Below are 20,851 nucleotides of genomic sequence, written 5' to 3'. Positions count from 1 at the left end.
TCTGAATATCTCAAAGTACGGAACATGTTCTCAAGGCCAATGAAGAAGAGAAAGAAATAACTGATGGCCATTCTCTAGTTGCTCTATCTCAGACTAGGAAGTGGTGTGAGCTAAAAAACCTTACCTTCACCTAACATTTCTTATCTTTAGGTAGTTTTTCCATTTCACTACATGTGACAGAAGAGAAAAAAAGAGAGTGAGTGTGTGAGAGAAGGAAAGAGAGGAACAATATTGAAATTTTTGGTGACATCTAGATCACTTTGTCCTGTGTTTATGAATGAAGTAAGGGACAATAAAAATAAAGCTAATTCTATAGTCGATGGTTCACAAGAAGGATATAGGAGAGGAATGGGAGAGTTCTGAAATCCTGGGAGAATGGCAGCAGAAATTTAATTATATGCCCAGCCCATACTAGGTACTCACTATGTCCTTGCTTAAAGAGTCAAATTAACTGGGTTTATCACAGAATTCACTGACAGATGCTAACATTTAGCATATATGCTAAAATGGCTATTTCTACTTGGTCACATGGGAGGCTTGTGTTTGTGTGTGAAAGTACTGAAGGGATAAGAATAAAAGAAACTAAATACATTCTATTTATTTTTATTGATCTAAAAACTGTTTTACAAAAGGATTAGAGGATATCAACTTGTCATCATCATAGCTACAAACAGTTAAACCCACCCCTCCCTCTAATTAGTTTTCCTCTTGCATGTGGAAGGAAAGCTTTTCAGACACAGCTGTTCTTAGGCCAGATTCTCTCAAGGGAATGATTCAGCCTCTGCCATGGAAAGACTAGCCAGAAACAAGCTATTGACGAAGATGGAGAGACAAGAACATGAATGTACAGGAGTGGTTTACATAGGAGAATATGACAGACAAGCAATGTGAAGCTAATCTTGCTGAATTTTAGTAGTTCCCCTGCTCTGCCTGATTCTTGTGCCAATGAAAACTAGAAACTTCAGAAAAGACTGAATGCGAAACTTCTTAACATTCTCCTTCCTACACATAGAGAATTGGTACTTAATTTATTGCCCTTTTAATTGGACTTCATGATATATAAAATATACATCAGGATTCCATGGAAGACAAGGTGATTTCCACAGAAATGGCAGACTTGCAAATGACCTTCCTCACAAAAGCAATGAGAAAACTCACAAAATCATCAGAATCAACATTTCCAGAACGCTAGAAATTAGCCAAAGTTCCGCATCAATCTAGGTAGTTTTTTTTTTTTTTAAGAAAAACAGCTGAATATCACTGAGAACAGAATATCACAAGAACAGTAGGCTTTGTGGTGTTTTAACTTGTGCTATTCCCTTGAAAACTGACAGCTTACAATCACAGTGGAAGCCATAAATTAAGCAGACCTTTCAGACATCTGAGGAGCACTCTACCCCACAGCAGTAGGATATACATTTTTCTCAAATGTGGACAGAACATTCTCTAGGATAGACACTATGCTAGGCCACAAAACAAGTCTCAACAAATTTAAGAGGACTGAAATAATACAAAATATTTATCCAGCAAGAGAAATATATTTGGGGAATTCACAAATATATGGAAATTAAACAGCACACTCATTAAAAAACCCATGAGTCAAGGAAAAATTACAAATAAAATTAGAAAATACCTTCACGAAAGAAAATGAAAACATAGCAAACAAAAACCTAAATCATAAACATACAGTTCTGATGGGGAAATTGCAATATCAACAATGAGATAGAAAACCTAAAAAGAAAACAAAGATAAATTCTGGAGCCGCAAGGTATAATAAATTAAATAAAAAATTCACTAAAGGGATTCAAAGGCAGATATGAGTAGGAAGAAAAGCAAATCAGTGAACTTGAAGATAGGACAATGGATATCAACTCATCTAAGGAACAAAATTAAAAAGATTAAACAGCTAGAGCAGAGTGGCCATGCTTTTAATCCCAGCACTCCTAAGCAGGAATATCCCTTGAGATCAGGAATCTGAGACCAGCCTGAGCAGCAAACTGGGACCCTACCTTTACAGACAATTTAAACTGAACATAGTGGCATGTGCCTGTAGTCCCAGCTACTAGGGAGGCTGAAGTGGGAGAACTTCAGCTTGATCCAAGAGTTTGAGGTTGTCATGAGGTATGATCATGCCACAGCACTCCAGCCTAGGAGACAGAGTGAAACTCTGTCTCTCAAAAAGAAAAAGGAAAAAGAATGATTAAAGAAAAATGAGAAGAGCCTAAGGGACTCTGCTAAGAAAAAGAAAGGGACATCATCAAATGGAACAATATATGCATTCTGGGATTTCCATGAAGAGAATGAAGAATGGGGAAGAGGGAATATTTATAGAAATAATGGCTGAAATTTTCTCATATGATATAAAAGACATGAATACAGACATTCAAAAACCTCAACAAACTCCAAGTAAGAGTAACTAAAAGAGACCCACACCAAAACACATAATAATACGACTTTTGAGGGAAAGACAAAGAGAGACTCCTGAAAGCCTCAAGGAAGAAGGATCTTATCAGATACGAAGGAGCCTCAATGAAATCACCTGCGTATTTCCCATCAGAAACATTAAAGGCCAGAAGGCAATGGGGCAATATATTCAAAGTGCTAAGAGATCAAATATTGTCAACCAAGAATCCTATTTCCTGCAAACTATCCTTCCAAATTAAGAAATTAAGACCTTCTCATATTAACAAAAGCTGAGGGAGTATTTTAGTCCATTTTCTACTGCTCATTACCGAATCCCTGAAACTGGGTAATTTATAAAGAAAAGGAATTTATTTCTTATAGTTATGAAGGCTGAGAAATCTGAGTCATGAGACCACATCTGGTGAGAGCCTTCTTGCTAGTGGAAACTCTCTGAAGGGTCCTAAGGCCTGGAACCTCATAGTGAGGGTCTGAACCTTGCTTAGGTCTCTCTTCCTCTTCTTACAAAGCCACTAGTTTCATGCCCCTGAGAACCCATTAATCCATTATCCCATTTATCTATTAATCCATGAATAGATTAATCCATTCATGAAAACTGCGCTTTCGTGATCCAATTAGTTTTTAAAGGCCCCTCAATACTGCCACATTGAGGATTAAGTTTATGATGTAAGCAATTAGGAGGAAACATTTAACTAATAACAAATGACATTTACAACTCAACAACAAAGGGACAAAAAATCCAATTGAAAATGGAAAAAAGACCTAAATAGACATTTCTACAAAGAAGATACATATACAACAAGTTCATTGAAACATGCTGAACATCACCAGTTCTTTATGAAATGCAAATCAAAACTGCAGTAAGGGCCGGGCGTGGTGGATCACCCCTGTAATCCCAGCACTTCAGGAGGATGAGGTGGGCAGATCATGAGGTCAGGAGCTTGAGACCATCCTGGCCAACATGGTGAAACCCCGTCTCTACTAAAAATACAAAAATTAGCAGGGCGTTTGGAACGCACCTGTAGTCCCAGCTACTTGGGAGGCTGAGGTGGAAGAATCGCTTCAACCTGGGAGGCAGAGGTTGCAGTGAGCTGAGACTGCACCACTGTGCTCCAGCCTGGCAACAGAGCAAGACTCTGTTTCAAAAAAAAAAAGCAGTAAGATATCACTTTCACACCCAGGAGGATGGTTATAATCAAAATAAAGAACAGTAACAAGTATTGATAAGGATATGGAGAAACTGGTACCTTTCTACATTGCTGCTGAGAATGTAAACTGGTATAGCCACTTTGGAAAATAATCTGATAGATTATCAAATAGCCATAGAGTTACTATATGACCCAATATTTCCACTATTAGGTATCTACCCAAGACACTCAAAAACATATGTTTGCACAAAAACTTGTATATGAATATTCATAGCAGCATTATTTATAATAGCCAAAGATTGGAAATACCTCAAATGTCCATAAATTGATGAACAGATAATTAAAATTTGGTATATATATATATATATATATATATATATATATATAAATGGAAATATAATTCAGTCACATAAAACTGAAATACAAAAACAAGCTAAAATATAAATGAAACTTAAAAAACATTATGCTTAGTAAAAGAAACCAGGCAATAAAGGTCTGCCGCTTATTATATAGAAAGTTTTTCAATGGAATATGATTTTATACATGTAGTATGTCCAGAACAGTCGAATCTACAAATACAGAAAAACTAGTGGTTCCCAGAGGCTCTGGAAGAGGGGGAAATGGGAAGTGACTGCTTATGGTTATAAGCTTTCATTTGGGGATGGTACAAATGTTTAGGAATTACAGAATGGTGATGGTTGCACAACATTTTTGAATATACTTAGAAACAACTGCTCATCTGTAAAGTGTGAACCCTGTGGCATGAGAATTCTATTTCAACTGAAAGAAAGATACAGTGATTATCCAAGCAAAAAATGTGATTAAAATCAGCATTTTCAATGAAGTAGTCTACATATTAGACATAAATATTAAAAATCAGTGTGTTTTTCTCACATGTAACTTTTTTTTTTTTGAGACGGAGTTTCACTCTTGTTACCCAGGCTGGAGTGCAATGGCGCGATCTCGGCTCACCGCAACCTCTGCCTCCTGGGTTCAGGCAATTCTCCTGCCTCAGCCTCCTGAGTAGCTGGGATTACAGGCATGCGCCACCGTGCCCAGCTAATTTTTTGCATTTTTTTTTTTTTTTTTAGTAGAGACGGGGTTTCACCATGTTGACCAGGATGGTCTCGATCTCTTGACCTCATGATCCACCCACCTTGGCCTCCCAAAGTGCTGGGATTATAGGCATGAGCCACCACGCCCGGCCACAAGTAACTTTTATAGTTACTCATGACATTTTCCTCCCTGGTCAGACTCATTTTTCTATAACTTCTAAAATGAACACTAAATATCAAGAACTAGAAGATTCACTATCCCTTCAAATACTCTGGCCTTAAGCACAGAGTGTCTGGCATTGTACCTTGGCCTGCTTATTAAATTCTCTAGTATTTAATATGCATTGTCCAACCCAAGAGCATTGTATTAATAAGGGTTCTCTAGAGAAACACAATAAATAAGGTAGGGGTGTGTGTGTGTGGGTGTGTGTGTGTGTGTGTGTTTGTGAGAGAGAGAGAGGGAGAGAGGACAGAGAGAGAGAGACTTATTTTAAGAAATTGGCTCAGATGGCAAGTCTAAACCTTGGAGGGTAGCCTGGGAGGATGGAGACCAGGGAAGACCTGCAGGTCTAGTTTGAAAGCAGTCTGCTGGCAAAATTCCCTCTTCTTCCTGAAAGGTGAGTCTTTTTCTATTAAGGCCATCATCTGATTAGATGAGACCCACCAATGTTATGACAGGCAGTCTTCTTTACTCTAAGTCTGGTGATTTAAATTCATATCCCATACAAAAAATATAATACACAGAAAAATCCAGAATAACGTTTGCACAACTATCTGGGTACAATGGCCTAGCCAAATTGAGACATAAAATTACCCATAAGGGACATGATATAAGCAAGAGCACTGACTGTCATTCTAAACATCTGAGTTACCCATCAACTATCTTTGTATTCTTCAGTAAGGAATTTCATCTTTCTTAACTTCAATATCCTTACCTGTAAAATATGGGGAATATTAATGTTTAAAATGAGAATATAAAGCTATGGGAGTGCAATCTGACATACTCTGTTTATTTTGCCCTGTTACACTATATGTTAATGAGTACCCTATAGCAAAAATAAACAAATCATAAGTTTATTACTGATTTAAAATAACCTAAATTTGTTGTGTTCCAAATGACTGGGGGATATGTTGAAAGAAATATGCTAATATCTCCAGATAGCCTAAGTTTTGAAGAATAGTTTGTATATATGTCTGTGTATAGGCATGCATTCATGTATTTTGCCCTTAAGTCCATTTTACATAGACAAGGCACAGTTGAAAGATCTGAGAAATGTAGAGATCACTCCATATTATATTCTGCCAGTGGCACCCCCAACATTTGTGCAGTATAGTGATACTACATCTTTGCAAACCCCTCCCTCTCCACCTACCCCAAAGAGTTAAAAGTATGGCTTCATTTTGCCTCCCTCCTGCATGCCATGGGTCCCCAACTGTAGAAACTTCATCTAAATCTCCAAGAGTATTTCCCCTGAACTCCAAGTTCCTAAATTGCATTTCTACCTCATCAAAACTTTATGATCCCATGAATAATTTATTCTTGCAAGTTCTTGTTATTAAAACTATAAACAAGTAAACTTATTAAAATTCAACTATTTCTAGCTGGAAACCACTCCATTTGAATCACCATGCTAGATAACTTCACATTTGTTAATGGGTATAAGTGCTCGTCAGTCAGCGTTGTCAGAGCCCTTAACACTATTTTGAAATACATTTCCTTACCCCTACTCAGGCCCTGTTTATCTTCTCCAGAATGGTTATTCCCCACATTTTCCATTTCTGTTGATTCTAATAACTCATGTCTACCCATCTCTTCTATGTAGATTACTTAAATTTATATTCCACTGAGAAAACAGAGACCATCAGGGACTAACTTTTTAAACTTCCCATTACAAATCTCTACTGATCTACTGTGACATCCTACATTATTTACTTTGGGCAAAAACATACATACGTCCTCTTCTTCAAGGCTAACTCATCTCCCTGATTTCCTGTGAGATTTGCTCCATCACTATTCCCATATTTTTAATATATCTTTCCCATATTTTAATATGTTTAATCCCATCCCCATATTTTTAATATATATATTAGATTAATATTAGATATAGATATAGATATAAAGAGACAGAGTTTTGCTCTTGTTGCCCAGGCTGGAGTGCAACGGCATGATCTTGGCTCACTGCAACCTCTGTCTCCCGGGATCAAGCGATTCTCCATCTTCAGCCTCCCTAGTAGCTGGGATTACAGGCACGCGCCACCACCCCCAGCTAATTTTGTATTTTTAGTAGAGACAGGGTTTCTCCATGTTGGTCAGGCTGGTCTCAAACTCCTGACCTCAGATGATCCACCCACCTTGGCCTCCCAAGATGATAGTGGAGAAAAGAAAGAGATTAAATACATTAAAAATAGACTGGCATGGTGGCTCATGCCTGCTGGGATTACAGGCATGAGCCACTATGCCAGTCTATTTTTAATGTATTTAATCTCTTTTCTCAACTATCTTCCTCTCAAAATACAAGCATGCTTAAGCAAGTATCACTCTTAATAACAAAACCAAAATAAAATAAAATACATTTCCTATAAAGGTGCCATTCCAAAGACTTCCACCTGGGGCTAAGGCTAACAGGGATAAGACTTACCTTTCTACCTGAAACAACCCTAAAACAGACAAAATGTATGAAACCATGGTTCTTAAAATGTTGTACATGAGGTAATGAAAGACAGTGAACCCTGAGATATGGGAAACAAACAGGGAAAGCCCTATAATTGCCTAGCCAATGCCATGACAGAGTTTCCAGATTGTGGAGCAGGACAAGGCCACCCAGGAGAGCCACACACACTCCCTGAGTTGAGAGGACAGAGCTGAGAGGCTGGGCAGACCGAAGTAGCAAATATTTGCAGGACAGGGTAGCAGTGATAAGAGAGGTGCACAGAGAAAGAACCTGGGGAATCTGCAGAGGGTGCCCCTGGACTATTCAGCCGATCATCACGAGCATGTGAGGAAACTACCAGAGGCTGAAGGAAGAACCACCAAAAAGGATGAAAGGGAACATGGCCAGCTACTCACACAGAGCCAGGAATAATATCTGTTCTAGCCAGACTGGAAAATTTTATGTTCCCAGGACATTAGATGAGTGCTTACAAGTGTTTTGCCTCAGTAATGGTGGATAATTAGCTCTAGAAGGAACACAGCTCTGGTTCCTTGCACACATCTTAGAGACCCAAACAAATCACTATTTCTAAGTAACTTAACTATATCTGAACACAAAGATCAATAATATTTGGGGGAAGACAAAAAATTCCCAGCACCCAAAAGACAAAATTAATGGTGTCTGACATCCAAACAAGACTTACCAGGCATGCAAAGAGGCAGGAAGACGTGACCCATCATGAAGATAAAAAAATAATCAGAACTGACTCAGTCATGCAGCCAGCCAGGCTGGGCTTACCTCCTTTGTTTTCTTACCTGTTCCCACATCCTAATTTCACCAGTTACCCAGGTCAGCCTCTCTCCATACATGAGACCACTTTGTTCCCCATCTGCAAAGAAACTCAACTCCTGGACCTGGCAGGAGTTTCATCCCTACTCAACATTCACTTTCTGGTCCACCCCTGGTCTACAGAAATATTTTCCTTTCTTTTGGACATGGCAGCATCTTTTTAGTTTTTCTGTTTTCACATTTTAGCTTGCACTGCTATGTATTTGGAGCACAGGGGATGCTTCAAACTGTGGTCTTACCAGACCATCTCAACTGAAAGTCCCCACCCATTACTTCCTGAAATGACTCCCTTGTTTTCAATAACACTACTCTCTTGGTTTTCTTCTCACCTTTCATATTACTGCCTTTCTTTCTCTGAATTCCCCTTCTCTGCTTACCCATTAAATGTATGCACTTTGAAGGGCTCCACACTTGGCCCTTAGCTCTCCTTAATCTACGCTTTGTAAGTCTGTGATCCCTGAAATTTTACAAAGATTCTGAATTTTTTCAATTAGGAGAAAAGGGTAGCAAATGGTATTAAAAGCACTATTTCATTTTCATAAAGAGAAAAGAATCTTACAGAAACGATTATAATGAATATAATTGTTATTTAGACTTCCTCTAGGCCTTGTGGCAAGCACAGTGTATGGTAAGTAGAAAGATATATAAGCTCCATTCGATAAGAGGAAATATTTTTTAGAAGTCCATTCAGTTAATGAGAAATGTAAAAGAGTCCCTATAAGTGCTGACAGTGGGTAGAACACATAGTAATAAACTGAGCTGGTTAAATAAAGGGCAAATGATGGGCTGAGCACCTGTCTCTTGTTAATTATGAGTGCAGGTGGGCTTGTGTTCATGTGTTTGTGAGAGTTTTCAATCATCAAATATTCATTTACTTTTGTTAAATGAAAAACAAATCATTTTTAAATGAAAAAAAAATAATTTGAGACAGGGTTTCACCCTGCCACCCAGGGTGTCGTACAGTGTTACAATCAGGGCTCACTGCAGTCTCGACCTCCCAGGCTCAAGCAATCCTCAGACCTCAGTCTCTCCAGTAGCTGAGGCTACAGGTAGTGCTCCCATAGCTGGCTAATTTTTAAAAATTTTTTGTAGAGATGGGGCCTCACTATGTTGCCCAGTCTGGTCTTAACTCCTGGTCGTAAGCAATTCCGCTTTGGCATCTCAAAGTGCTGGGATTATAGGCATGACCCACTGTGCCTGGCCCATCAGGTACTTAGGTAGTGCCTTTCATGAGCTGCTAGACACTAGGAGTACCCCTATGAACAAGACACAGCCCCTGCCTTCATTAAGTTTACCATTTAATCTTTTCGGTTTTCCTCTTATTTATTTTAATTTTGTTCGTCTCTTTCCTAAAGTAAGTTGCTTAAAGGTGGCAATGTAAGAAGAAATACGGACGGAGTAATGAAACAAGGCATGAGAATACATTAAGCAGTTCTGTTTCCAATATCCTCAAGGAGTTCCCCTTTAAGACTGAAACTTAAAGAGGAATGTAGCTTGGTTATTTTTGTTTACTTGTTTCTGCTAATTGGGCAGAGCACCACAAATGAGCCAAAGGGAGAAAAACATAAGAGAAAGTGGGAATATTTCCTAAAATATCTTCCTGTTTTAATCATCCATTAGAGCTCACTTTAGAACTGGAGGTCAGAGGGGCTTGGGACTAGGGAAACAATGGTCATATGTAAATAAGCTAGGCCCTTCTTTTATAGATGAGTTGGTTAAGGAACTGGTTGACAAAGAGTACAGAATCCTTGTTCTGTGACACCAGGAAGTATCTATTACATGAGAACTTCCTTCTGGCGCCAGAAGGCATTTAGCTGGTGTTCTATAGCGGATGAGCCATGGGCTGGGGGTTGGGGGACTCCTAACATGAGAGCACTTTGAGCAAGACCTGCTATTGGGAGTGGGACAGGAAAAACATGAGCTCCTAGGGGAGAAGAATGGGGATAATAATGTAATAACTGACCTGCTACAATCCTCCACAGTTTCCACAGGAGCCTGAATGCAGGCAATCTCATGTAACTCTGGCAACTTCCATGGACTATACACAGAGAAACAAGCTACAGGAGTGTGAGCATGTGGCCCGAAGCCTCTCGGGCAGCTGAAAAATGCAGAGATCTCCTGATGTCCACAGCAAAAGGGGCTCTTTACAGTACATGCCACATGGCAGGATGATATTTGTCTCCCGGGTTAACTCCGAAATTAAACCAAGATAGGCTTGGGACCACACACTGAACACCAGAGCTATTTGCTACAGTTTCAAGGGCTGTTTTGATAACAGAGTATTTTCACACTTCCTAGTATTGCCAATAAAATCAAAAGTACTTAAAAGGAGAAAATACCCTGAGACAGACCTTTCTTAGCTTCTGCCTAAGAATGAAAAACTTCCTCCAGGGGGTTTTAAAAATCAGATTATTTTCAGACCTCTGAGCCACACTCCTAACCCAGACTAGGACTATCTTAGTATCCTCCAACATCTTTCAGGATTTTCCAACATCTTGGAGGGCCGTGGATTCTGTAAACAGGCCTCCTACAGAAGACTTCACTAGAGTGTCTTTTTTCTGAAAGCTGGGCTTCTATACTAGGCTAACTGAGTATTCAAAGTCATTTACAGGAAACATGCGGCATTCCAGTTGGAACTTGGGGTTCTCAGGACAGTTAAGACTCAGCATCTGCTCCCTAAAATCTAGAAATAATGTTAAAAAAGAAAAAAATTTCCTGCAGAGGACGCCTGCAGTTTTAGTTGTCAAGACAATTAACGGAAGACTTTTTTCTTTTCTCCTGGAAGACAGAAAAAAATCAGGTCTCTGCTGAGTCTTATGGCTTTCCCTTTTCCCCTCCCCCACCCCATTTTTCCTTGTTAATTTGTTAAGCCTGGCTTTTCCACCTTCAGCTTCCACAAACCAACCAACACTGGCTTCTACACGCTAAGGCCTCATGACATTAGGAGGGAAGGGTAAAAAATCTTGCTGCAATCCTTGGATAAATAAACCAGCAGCAGAGGCCTGGATCTGTTGTGGATGACAAAGGACTCCCCGTGTAGGCTTTGGCTGTTTCCATAGACTCCCAACCTGATGGCTGGTGTGCCCGGGGTGAAGGGAGTTTTTTTTCTGTCCTGTTCTGAAGAGTGGGGGCATCCTGTGCAACACCAGGACAGAGGCTGCCCTGAATCTGGAGCAGAGCCCAAGGCTTTGTGCAGACAAGGGAAGAAGATCCCAGGCCTTGGGTTATACAGACCTAACCCTGGGTCTTACATGTGACCTGCCCCCACCTGACTGGCACCCCACGTGGCCAACACACACCAAGACTGGCATACCATGTGACTAACACACCACTGAGCAGGAGCCATCATTTTCTCAGCATGTGTGTGTCCAGTGGGGTGTGTTATAGATAGGACATTGAGTACACATGGTAAGATGCAGGCTGGATGATACAGAGAAGCTTGTTTCCACAAGAATGTGCCCTCCCAGTGTGTGGGAGTGGTTCTCACCAACATCTTGCCACAGCCAACAGTAGAAGCTCAATACAGAAGGGTATAGTTAATCTGTGACATTAATCCCTGAGTTGTCTAATAGAAACATAATGGGACCTGCATATCTAATTCTATATTTTAGTGACCACATTATAATAATTTTAAATGGTGAGATGAATTTGTCATATATTTCGTTTAAACTAATAGATCCAAAATGTTGTCACTGCTTGACATATAATTTATATTTTAAAATATTGATGAGATCTTTTATATTCTTTGATTCATATTAAGTTTTTAATACTGGGTATGCATTTTACACTAAAGTACATGAATAACCACATTTCAAGTGCTCAATAGCTGAATGTGGCTAATGGCTTCCATATTGACCAGTGCTGATCTGGATTATTTGTTTTCCTAGATCAAAAGGAAAACAAAACACAATTGCCCAAAGGTACAGCAATTGCTCCAGGCAACAGAATGCTGTAGGTTGGTCCCACAACTGTTTCTTTTTATTATTATTAAGTTCTGAGGTATATGTGCAGGTTTGTTACATAGGTATACATGTGCTATGGTGGTTTGCTGCATCCATCACCGTCATCTACAATAGGTACTTCTAATACTATCCCTTCCTTATCCTCCTACCCCGTTATCCCTCCCCTAGCCCCCTACCCCCAACAGGCCCTGGTGTGTGATGTTCCCTTCCCTGTGTCCATGTGTTCTCATTGTTCAACACCCACTTATGAGTGAGAACATGTGGTATTTGGTTTTCTGTGCTTATATCAATTTGCTGAGAATGATGGTTTCTAGCTTTATCCACGACCCTGCAAAGGACATTAACTCAACTTTTTTGTGGCTGCATAGTACTCCATGGTATATATGTGCCACATTTTCTTTAGTCAGTCTATCAGTGATGGGCATTTGGGTTGGTTCCAAGTCTTTGCTATTGTGAACAGTGCCGCAATAAACTGTTTCTTAAGTACCTGCTCATTACATGGTTTTGACATGGCTTTCACAGAGGACAGAGGAAGCCCTTGCTCTTCCTAGGTCCGAAGAATGTGACCTGCCCAACTCTAGAGTTTCTCACTCATTACTTAATACAATGTTGGAGGAAGGAAGTGGCAATCAACGGCCATTTTTGTATGGTCTGTAATTATCACCCCACCTCATTGCTCCCTTTTTAAAAAACAAACCGAGCCTGCATTGTTTATCTTTTTTCCTTTTCCTTTTTCTTTCTTTTTTATTTTTCTTTTTATTTTTTTGAGACGGAGTTTCGCCATCTCTGCCCAGGCTGGAGTGCAATGGTGCGACCCTGGCTCACTGCAACCACCACGTCCTGGATTCAAGCGATTCTCCTGCCTGAGCATCCCGAGCAGCTGGGACCACAGGCACGCGACAATGCGCCAGGCTTACTTTTGTATTTTTTTAGTAGAGACGGGTTTTCTCCACATTGGTCAGGCTGGTCTTAAACTCCCGACCTCAGGTGATCCGCCTGCCTTGGCCTCCCAAAGTGCCGGGATTATAGGTGTGAGCCACCACGCCCTGCCAAGCCTGCATTGTTAAATGTTTCAATCTGTTAGTCACTGATCTGTATTGCACCTGGGCATGCTCCTTTCATCTACACCAGGCCACCAGCAGGATTTCTGGCTTAATCCTTTATGCCAGTAGGGAAAGGAAGGCTCGGAGAAGCACTGCAATTTTATGGTGAGAGAATTTTATGGTGGGGGAAGAAAATTTCTAATGAGGTCCCATTCATTTTTGCCTCAGTGAGGTCCCTCATGAGACCTGTGAAAAATGTATGAGATGAGACCATGTCTTTAAGAGTCTGGCAGCCTGCAGTCAAAGCAAATGAAATATCCTAGTACTAACTGAAACCCAGAATAGGCCCTGGAGTCCAAAACTTGGGCCAGGCCATTGCCCTGACTTTCACTAGCTGTGTAATATTAAGCAAGGCAATTCATAATACTAACCAGCATTTACTTATCATGTACTAGGCTCTGACCTAGCCAATGCTCATATACTTTCTCTTCCTCTCAAAGAGGTAATCCATTTTATAGATTAGGAAACTGGGGTTCAAAAAACACAAATTCCAAAAGTCAAATATCCAGCAAGCAGGGAAGCCAGGAAGAAGAAATGTTAAAGGTAATATTAAAGGAAATACTAAATATTTTATTTTATAATGCAACTTAAGCCCTGTTCACCCCCATTGCATATTTTTAAAACGTCACTAAAGAATTTCAAGGCCATTGAAGTACACCGTAAACAGTCTAAACCTGTTTCAAATCTAAGAGCTTGTAAAGCGTAAGCAAATCAGAATTGATTACAGTGTGCTTTATAATATTAAAATAAAGACTGTATTATTCATTTGCAGTATGTAACTTGTCAAAAGCATGACAAACTGGGCTTTTAATGGAGATAGTTACACTTACAATGTTCAGCTCGAGAGGTTATAATCATCCAAGAAGGAGGAAAAGTAAAAGCCCTTTGAAAGTAACGAGGTGACAAAACGTCAGATATTACAAACATGTTAAAGCAAACTGCAGTTATAAGCTAATAAGAAGTATATATAAGATGCATTTCCTAACCTTCATTACAAGTCTGCAACTTGAAAAAAGAGTTATGAGTGAAAATATAACTTCATATCACAAAAACGAAAGACATGGAGGTTAAATGAAAATGAAAGATGAAGACAAAATAAAATAGCTGACTTCCTTGAAAGCGAACAGAGGGGTTTCCAGAAAGGAAAGGGAGGGTGAGGGGATAGAGTAGAAGAGAAAGAAAGGAAGGGAAAAGAGAGAGAAAGAAGATAGGGAGGGGGAGGCAAGTGCTATGAAAAATAAGCCTGAATTGGTGGGGTCAGACTGTTTCTTCAAGAAATAAAGAAACTGGCCATGACACCCTTAGCATTGAGGCTGCGTACAGTTTTTGTGACTGTTTAGAGAAATCTAGCGCTTTCCTCACCATTAATCTTTTCTAAAGAAAGACTTTGTTCTGCACCTGTATAAACAATTCAGATTTTAGAACCCTATTTGCCTGCCCCTAATGTGTGAGACTATATATTTATACTGATAGTTTCAGGTCATCAATAGTCCTTGCAGAAAGCCAACCTGGCTCTCCCCATTCCATCTCTTTGCCCCTCCTTGTCGCTCTCCTCTCCTTCACCTAGCAAGGCAATCCTAGAGTCAAGTTCAAGTTCAAATGCTCGGGGAAATATTTCCAACTCTGTCAAATATTCCCTGCATTTCTCCAGCCCAGAGAGAGCTAAGAGCAAATGATCTTTTTACTTAACTTGTCCCAGAACAAGCCCACCCATGCCCCCAACCAAAAGACAACTTTTACCTGTACTGGGTGAAAATCTTTGCAAATTCGGGTGAGCGGGAGGGGTTATGTGAAACATCCCCCCAGTAAGGGTGGCATGGCCTGGGAGACAAAGGTAGAATGATGCCTGAGGGATGAAGTCAGCCTCTGCCAGCCACCTGTTGCGGCACTTCAGGCATTGAGCAGGGCGCATTTGTTCTGCTGTAGGAACTGGTGGGAGCCCGGCTGGCCCAGCTATCTCTGCCAGCTCTGTCCTGGACTGACTGCACATCTGTCCCCTTGCACCTTGCTCAGCTTGGGAGCCTGGGGGCTTTCAGGAAAAGAATAAGCGAATACCTAAGCCAGTGTGAAGGCTCAGTTGCATCATCATAAAATGGGATAACCATATGCCAAACTCATACGGGTTGTATTACTCAGTGGGCTACTTACAAGCACAGTGAGGGGCACCCAGCAGACACTCAGTCTCTGGCCACTGGGGCCCGCGTCCACAGAAGTACTCATCCCCTGACCAGGAACTGTGATGACCTTCGAGTTAGAAAATAATGAGACTGCAATTTTGTTGTGTTTTCTTGGGTGGAAGAGCTGGATGTTTTAGACTGGGTTGCAATGAGACATGATCATTCAGGGTGCTGCTTTGTCGTTTTTACTTTGAATGGACAATTGTGCTAACTTAGCATTCTGCTTCCAGGATCTTGCCCTTCAAAACACAATCTGTTAAATACAATAGCAATGGATTCCCTACATTATAATGCAAAGCGTTAGGGCTGGATTCTCCATCGCACGCATCACAAAGTCATGCCAGGAACTCTCGAGAGCGTGGAAAACGACATCTAAAGATGTGTGCCCCAGAGGCAGGAGACTAGACCAGGATTTCCACAGGCCAGGATTTCGAAATGTAGATTTTGAACCTTTTTTCTACTTAGCCTAGTGAGCGTGGTGGGTCTGTTACCTAACGTCTATCTACGCGGCTCGGCTTCAAGTTCTGCAAGGTGGAGATAATATCATTAAGTTACAGATGTTATTTGAAAATCCAACGAACCATTGTAACCATTTTTGTGAATCATGAAAGTATATTATAGGAAAAGGCAGAGGAGGAAAATGAGAGGTAACCTGTGCATTGTTGGATGTTGTTTGCTTTTTCTGTTATCCAGCAAGGCTTGGGTGGACAATCATACATCACGAGTGATGAACTTGAAAGCTGAGCTCTACTGGAAAGACTGGCAGGTAAACAGAGGTCGGGAAACTGTCATCTCTAGGTGTCTGGTAATCTTCCCCACTGCTAAGATTAGCTGGGGATGGAAACAGGGTGGGTAGGAAGAAGCTCTGCCTCGTCACTCCCAAAAGCTCACTTATCCCGCACAGACTTGCTGAAGGTCCTTCGGGCTTCAAAGCCCAAATCTCCGCTCCGCAGAGACGTCCTCTTCCCCCGCCTCCACCAACCGCTCCTCTGCACGCAGAAAAGCGGTCCCCACCCCTTCCACGCCTCTGCCCCACCTCTTGCCCCTTTTTCCAACCCCCTCCTCTTTGCCCGGAGTGGTTTGTTCCAAGGAGTACAGATAAATAGTCTTGTCAAAAGGCGCAGCTCACCGCGGTGCGAGCGGAATCTGAACTTGGGCGCCAACTTCTTGTCCACGCTCCCCGGGGTCAGCTGCTGGGCGCGCTAGCTCTCACCGCCCACCTCGCTTCCGCACCCCGCGCTTCCCGGCCTGGGTCTTTAGTCTTCCTCTGAGCGCTCCCTGGCCTCCGCCTTCGCTAAGGAGGCGAAGGCGGAGACAGCGACACTGGCCAGGGCGGAGGAAAGCGGACGCGTGTGGGCGAGGGGGACAACACGATGTCCACTGGCTCCGTTAGTGATTCGGAGGACATGGAGCTTCGGGGGCTGCAGCGGGAGTACCCGGTCCCCGCCTCCAAGAGGCCGCCCCTCCGCAGCGTAGAGCGCAGCTACGCCTCGCCCAGTGACAACTCATCCGCTGAGGAGGAGGACCCCGACGGCGAGGAGGAGCGCTGCGCTCTGGGCGCAGCCGGCGGTGCGGGAGGCTGCAAGAGGAAGCGGCCCCGTGTGGCTGGGGGCGGCGGCGCAGGTGGAGGCGCAGGCGGCGGTGGCAAGAAGCCTCTCCCGGCCAAGGGCTCAGCCGCAGAGTGCAAGCAGTCGCAACGGAACGCTGCCAACGCCCGCGAGCGCGCCCGGATGCGCGTCCTGAGCAAAGCCTTCTCCAGGCTCAAGACCAGCCTGCCGTGGGTGCCCCCCGACACCAAGCTCTCCAAGTTGGACACGCTCCGGCTGGCTTCCAGTTACATCGCTCACCTGCGGCAGCTGTTGCAGGAGGACCGCTATGAGAACGGCTACGTGCACCCAGTGAACCTGGTAGGGACGCGGCGCGCTAGGACCCGGGCGAGGAGATACCCAGGCCGCCCTGGGAGCTGGGCGTAGTCAGCCCGCAGGGAAAAATTCGAAAGGGGTGGAGGTTCTGGGACAGGAAACGAGAAGGCCAGTTTATTTTCTCCCGAATCAAGGGAGTGGCCAGCCATTTCCCTGGAGAAGAATCAACCATCCGTTTGTGTTTGCATCGTTCTGAACACTATACCCCAGTGACAGCCATTGGCTAATATCCTACTTCCACGGTAAATCTTGGGTCCAACTCAGGCTACCACTCGGTTGCAGACTGATGGCAAATCTCCTTTGCCCAGCTTTATCCAGCTAAGGGTCTGGCAGATTTGAATCCGCAGGCCCTTTCTTAAGGAGGGAAAACCGAGCTCTATAAAAGAGCCTTTGCAATTTTAGAAAAATGGCCTCTGCAATATAGTAAAGTTTCCCCACATGGGATTTGTCTGGAAAGTCCCTCTCTGATCTGCCAGCTCTCCCGGCTTGGGAAAAATCCTCTCCAAGCCCAGTTCCTGCTTGGAGATTGGAGTGGATGACAGTGTGTGTGCATGTTTGTGTGTGTGTGTGTGTGTGTGTGTTAGGGGAAGGGAACTAAATGATAGAAATGATAGAATCTCAAAGTCATATTAGTTTCACCAAATTATCTACGGGCAAGGTCCAGGAGGAAGCGTAAACAAATACGGCATGTCTCGGATTATCAACATCCAGTAAAATGAAAATCCTAGTTCAGATAGAAGACAGGAGAGCGGTTTCGTTTTGAGACAATCGTTTCTCTCTAACATCAGATGTTCTTTTTGATTTTACAGACATGGCCATTCGTGGTCTCGGGACGACCGGACTCTGACACCAAAGAAGTTTCCGCAGCCAACAGACTATGTGGAACCACCGCTTAAATCGGACTGGAACTCACTTGATGGGATTATTCGTTAAATGCGAGTGTTTAGGGGCCACGGAGAGTTGAGAGAGCGCGTGAGATGGGAAGAAGTTGTTTCCGTTGGATTCTCCTTGGCCCTTCCCCTTTCCCTGGAACTGTGAACCCGGAGTGGCTGTCACTGCACAGCCCCATGGCTACAGCTGCCACGGATCTGGGCGACCACTCTTTGCCTCTCCAGAAAGAGCCTCCTTTTGTGTGGAGAGCTCGGCCCTGGCTCTGTAGACGAACCCTTGGCTGCCGCCCCCGTCCGCGCCTGACAGCCCAGGGGTCCGTTCTCAGCGGAGCCAGATTCATCGCACACGTGCGGGATGGTTCCACACGGCCCGGGCCGTGCGCGGTGACACAATGTTTAGGGAACGGTTAGAATGCGCTCTACATCTGCTCTAGAGACTGAAGTCTAGACCTGAGATTCGCGTCGGCCGGAAGAGGTTTTAAGTGGCAAAGAAGGGCGAGTGACCTTTCTGGGCCAGGTTCCCATCCCAGCACCGCGCCCTCCTAACGGGCTGGAGGAGGCCCGTTGCGAGTGGGGTGAGGTGAAGACACACTTCCCAGACCACCGCAGGCGGGTTTTGCCCGGCGCGCTTCAGGTGGCCTCTTCATTCCCGTCGCCTTCCCAAGCTCCCGGCTTTTTCTAATCAGGCGACTGTCTACCCTCTTTACTTCTAAGCTGGAGCCTCCCCAAGCCCCGCCGATCCAGCCTGGCTGGGGCCTCTTTCGGGGCTCCCTCTCGGCCCTCCTCCTGCTCCTACAGAATCCCCAGCTCCGATTCCAGACTCTCCTCACAGGCCTCCCCACTCCAAGCTCGGGCGCCTCATCCCCAACACGCGTCCAGCCGCGCAGTTTCTTCCCTCACCGAGGAGCGGTCAGCGTGGGCCGCGGGCCCCTAGCAAGTGATCCTGCGATAGGGAAAGCGCCTCTGCCCCAAGGCTGCACTACCACAGGAAATAACATATGTAAATAAATTTATTTTTTTATGATTAATAAAACGCGCTGTGAAAACTGTGTGCCCTTTGGAGCCGTCAGGATGTGGTCTTTGTTACCCTTTACTGAGAGGGTTTGGCTGTAGAAGTTAACTTTTAAGGTGCTGGTCTCCTCTGTACAGAGCGGTGGGTCCTGGCGGGTGGAATGGTGGCGATCACTTTTGAATCACTGCATTTCCGAACGTCATTCTTTATTAATCTCTATGATTCTGCTGCTTCTCCATGCCAGGCTTCCTGGAAGGCCATAACTGGAGGCCTAATAAAAGTCTTAAGGGTCTTGAGGACCCGGCTGTCCTGAAGGGCATACACTCTTCAAGCTAACACAGGTGCACGTCTCTCTTAAACGCGCACACACACACAGCAGCTACTTCAGCCTAAAGCACACTCCAAACCTTACAATTACCAGTAGTTACAAAAAAATCCCTGGGGCCCACCCCCAGGTCTCCAGTGTAACTGGCAGAATAAAACCCTAATCTAAGAAGCTAATTCGTATTTCAACAGTGCTTTTCTTTTTTCAAATGTCTATATAGTGTTTTAAACGTACACCCATTTTCCGTGTTATTTTCTTCCATTTGCACTGCAATTTTTGTAGGAGGTAATAACTTGGAAACCCCATCATATAATTTTTAAAACGGCTGGTTCTTTTAAAAGCAACATTCTCTTTGTAGAACATTTAGAAACGTGTGAAGGATAAAACTACACAAACAACTGCCCACCTTGGGGTTCTGTCCATTTTGTGCAATTGAAAGCCAGTTTTCTTAACCCTGAGAGAGAAAATACAGATGGATTTTAGTTCGGAGGTAAGAGGGAGAGTGGGGAAAATGACTTCCTATTTTGAGCTAAATCAACCAAAATGCTACAGAACTGCTTTCTGACAAGATTGTGGGGCTTTTGTTCATAACCTGGGAGGGAACCCGCCCTGGGGACCCAGTCTTACATGAGCTAGTGTCTGTGGTATCAGGGGCTTTCTGACAAAAGGAACATGCGGCAGGAACCCCTACCGTGGTTAAAAGCCATCAGCGGTGAGTCCTGGGTAGGAGGTAAACAGCTTCTTGAGGGTTTCTGCTGGAGGCCAGATCTTAGTCAAGGTCATTTCCAAAATGTCCAGCAAATAAGGTTCTTTTTAAGGAAAGGAGGCAACCCGGTGTATGTTGGTTAAAGAGAACCTGAGTGTCTAAAGAACCTGGCTTGAAATTGACACTCTGTCACGGGATTAGTGAGCATGTGCCTGTTATAGTAGGAACACCTCTGAGCCTCAGTTTCTGCTTTTATAGAATGGTGGTCACCACAGTGCCTACCTGGAATATTCCCTTAGGAATAAATTTGAAAATGTATTTAAATAAATCTTTTAATATGCAATGAGCAGTGAACTAAATGCTGGTCACTAACGGAAATCCAGAGGCAGAGGGAACCATTTTGGCAAAGGGGCAAAAGGGGACACTAAACAGGTTGGACATTCTGGAATCCAGTCTTTAAGATCAGGTCTTGTTTTGAGATGCTTGGATTACAACTGTGAAAGAGAAATGTCTCACAACAGCAGAAAAACAGAAATTCAGAAAACCAGAAGGAATAGCTATATTTATAGTGAATACAAATAAGAACAAGCATTTGAATAAACAAGGAAGTATTTGGGCACATTTCCATAA

General features: G+C 43.1%; 1 protein-coding gene and 1 long non-coding RNA gene across 2 annotated transcripts in view; one reads left to right on the top strand and one right to left on the bottom strand.

The window, feature by feature from the left end:
• Window positions 1-16,804, bottom strand: part of LOC118148369 (uncharacterized) — a 115,671-nt gene extending 98,867 nt beyond the window's left edge. The window contains exon 1 of the long non-coding RNA XR_004735167.3: window positions 15,338-16,804. This is a non-coding gene — a long non-coding RNA (uncharacterized LOC118148369). The remainder of the gene's footprint in view (window positions 1-15,337) is intronic.
• Window positions 16,494-19,229, top strand: MSC (musculin). The gene is made up of 2 exons (XM_002758988.8): window positions 16,494-17,273; window positions 18,098-19,229. Exons 1-2 carry the CDS (start codon window positions 16,740-16,742, stop codon window positions 18,182-18,184), a joined length of 621 nt encoding a protein of 206 aa, XP_002759034.3. The 5' UTR covers window positions 16,494-16,739; the 3' UTR covers window positions 18,185-19,229.
• Window positions 19,230-20,851: the final 1,622 nt, after the last annotated feature.

This window comes from Callithrix jacchus, chromosome 16 (genome assembly GCF_049354715.1).
Source record: "Callithrix jacchus isolate 240 chromosome 16, calJac240_pri, whole genome shotgun sequence".
NCBI classification, from domain to species: Eukaryota; Metazoa; Chordata; class Mammalia; order Primates; family Cebidae; genus Callithrix; species Callithrix jacchus.
This window is presented reverse-complemented; position numbering and strand designations above follow the sequence as displayed.

What these genes read in the sequence shown, in the direction of transcription:
- MSC (XM_002758988.8), top strand. Translation starts at nt 16,740, where the DNA reads ATGTCCACTGGCTCCGTTAGTGATTCGGAGGACATGGAGCTTCGGGGG. An exon ending in ACGTGCACCCAGTGAACCTG is followed by an intron (nt 17,274 to 18,097) that starts GTAGGGACGCGG and finishes TTGATTTTACAG; the next exon opens with ACATGGCCATTCGTGGTCTC.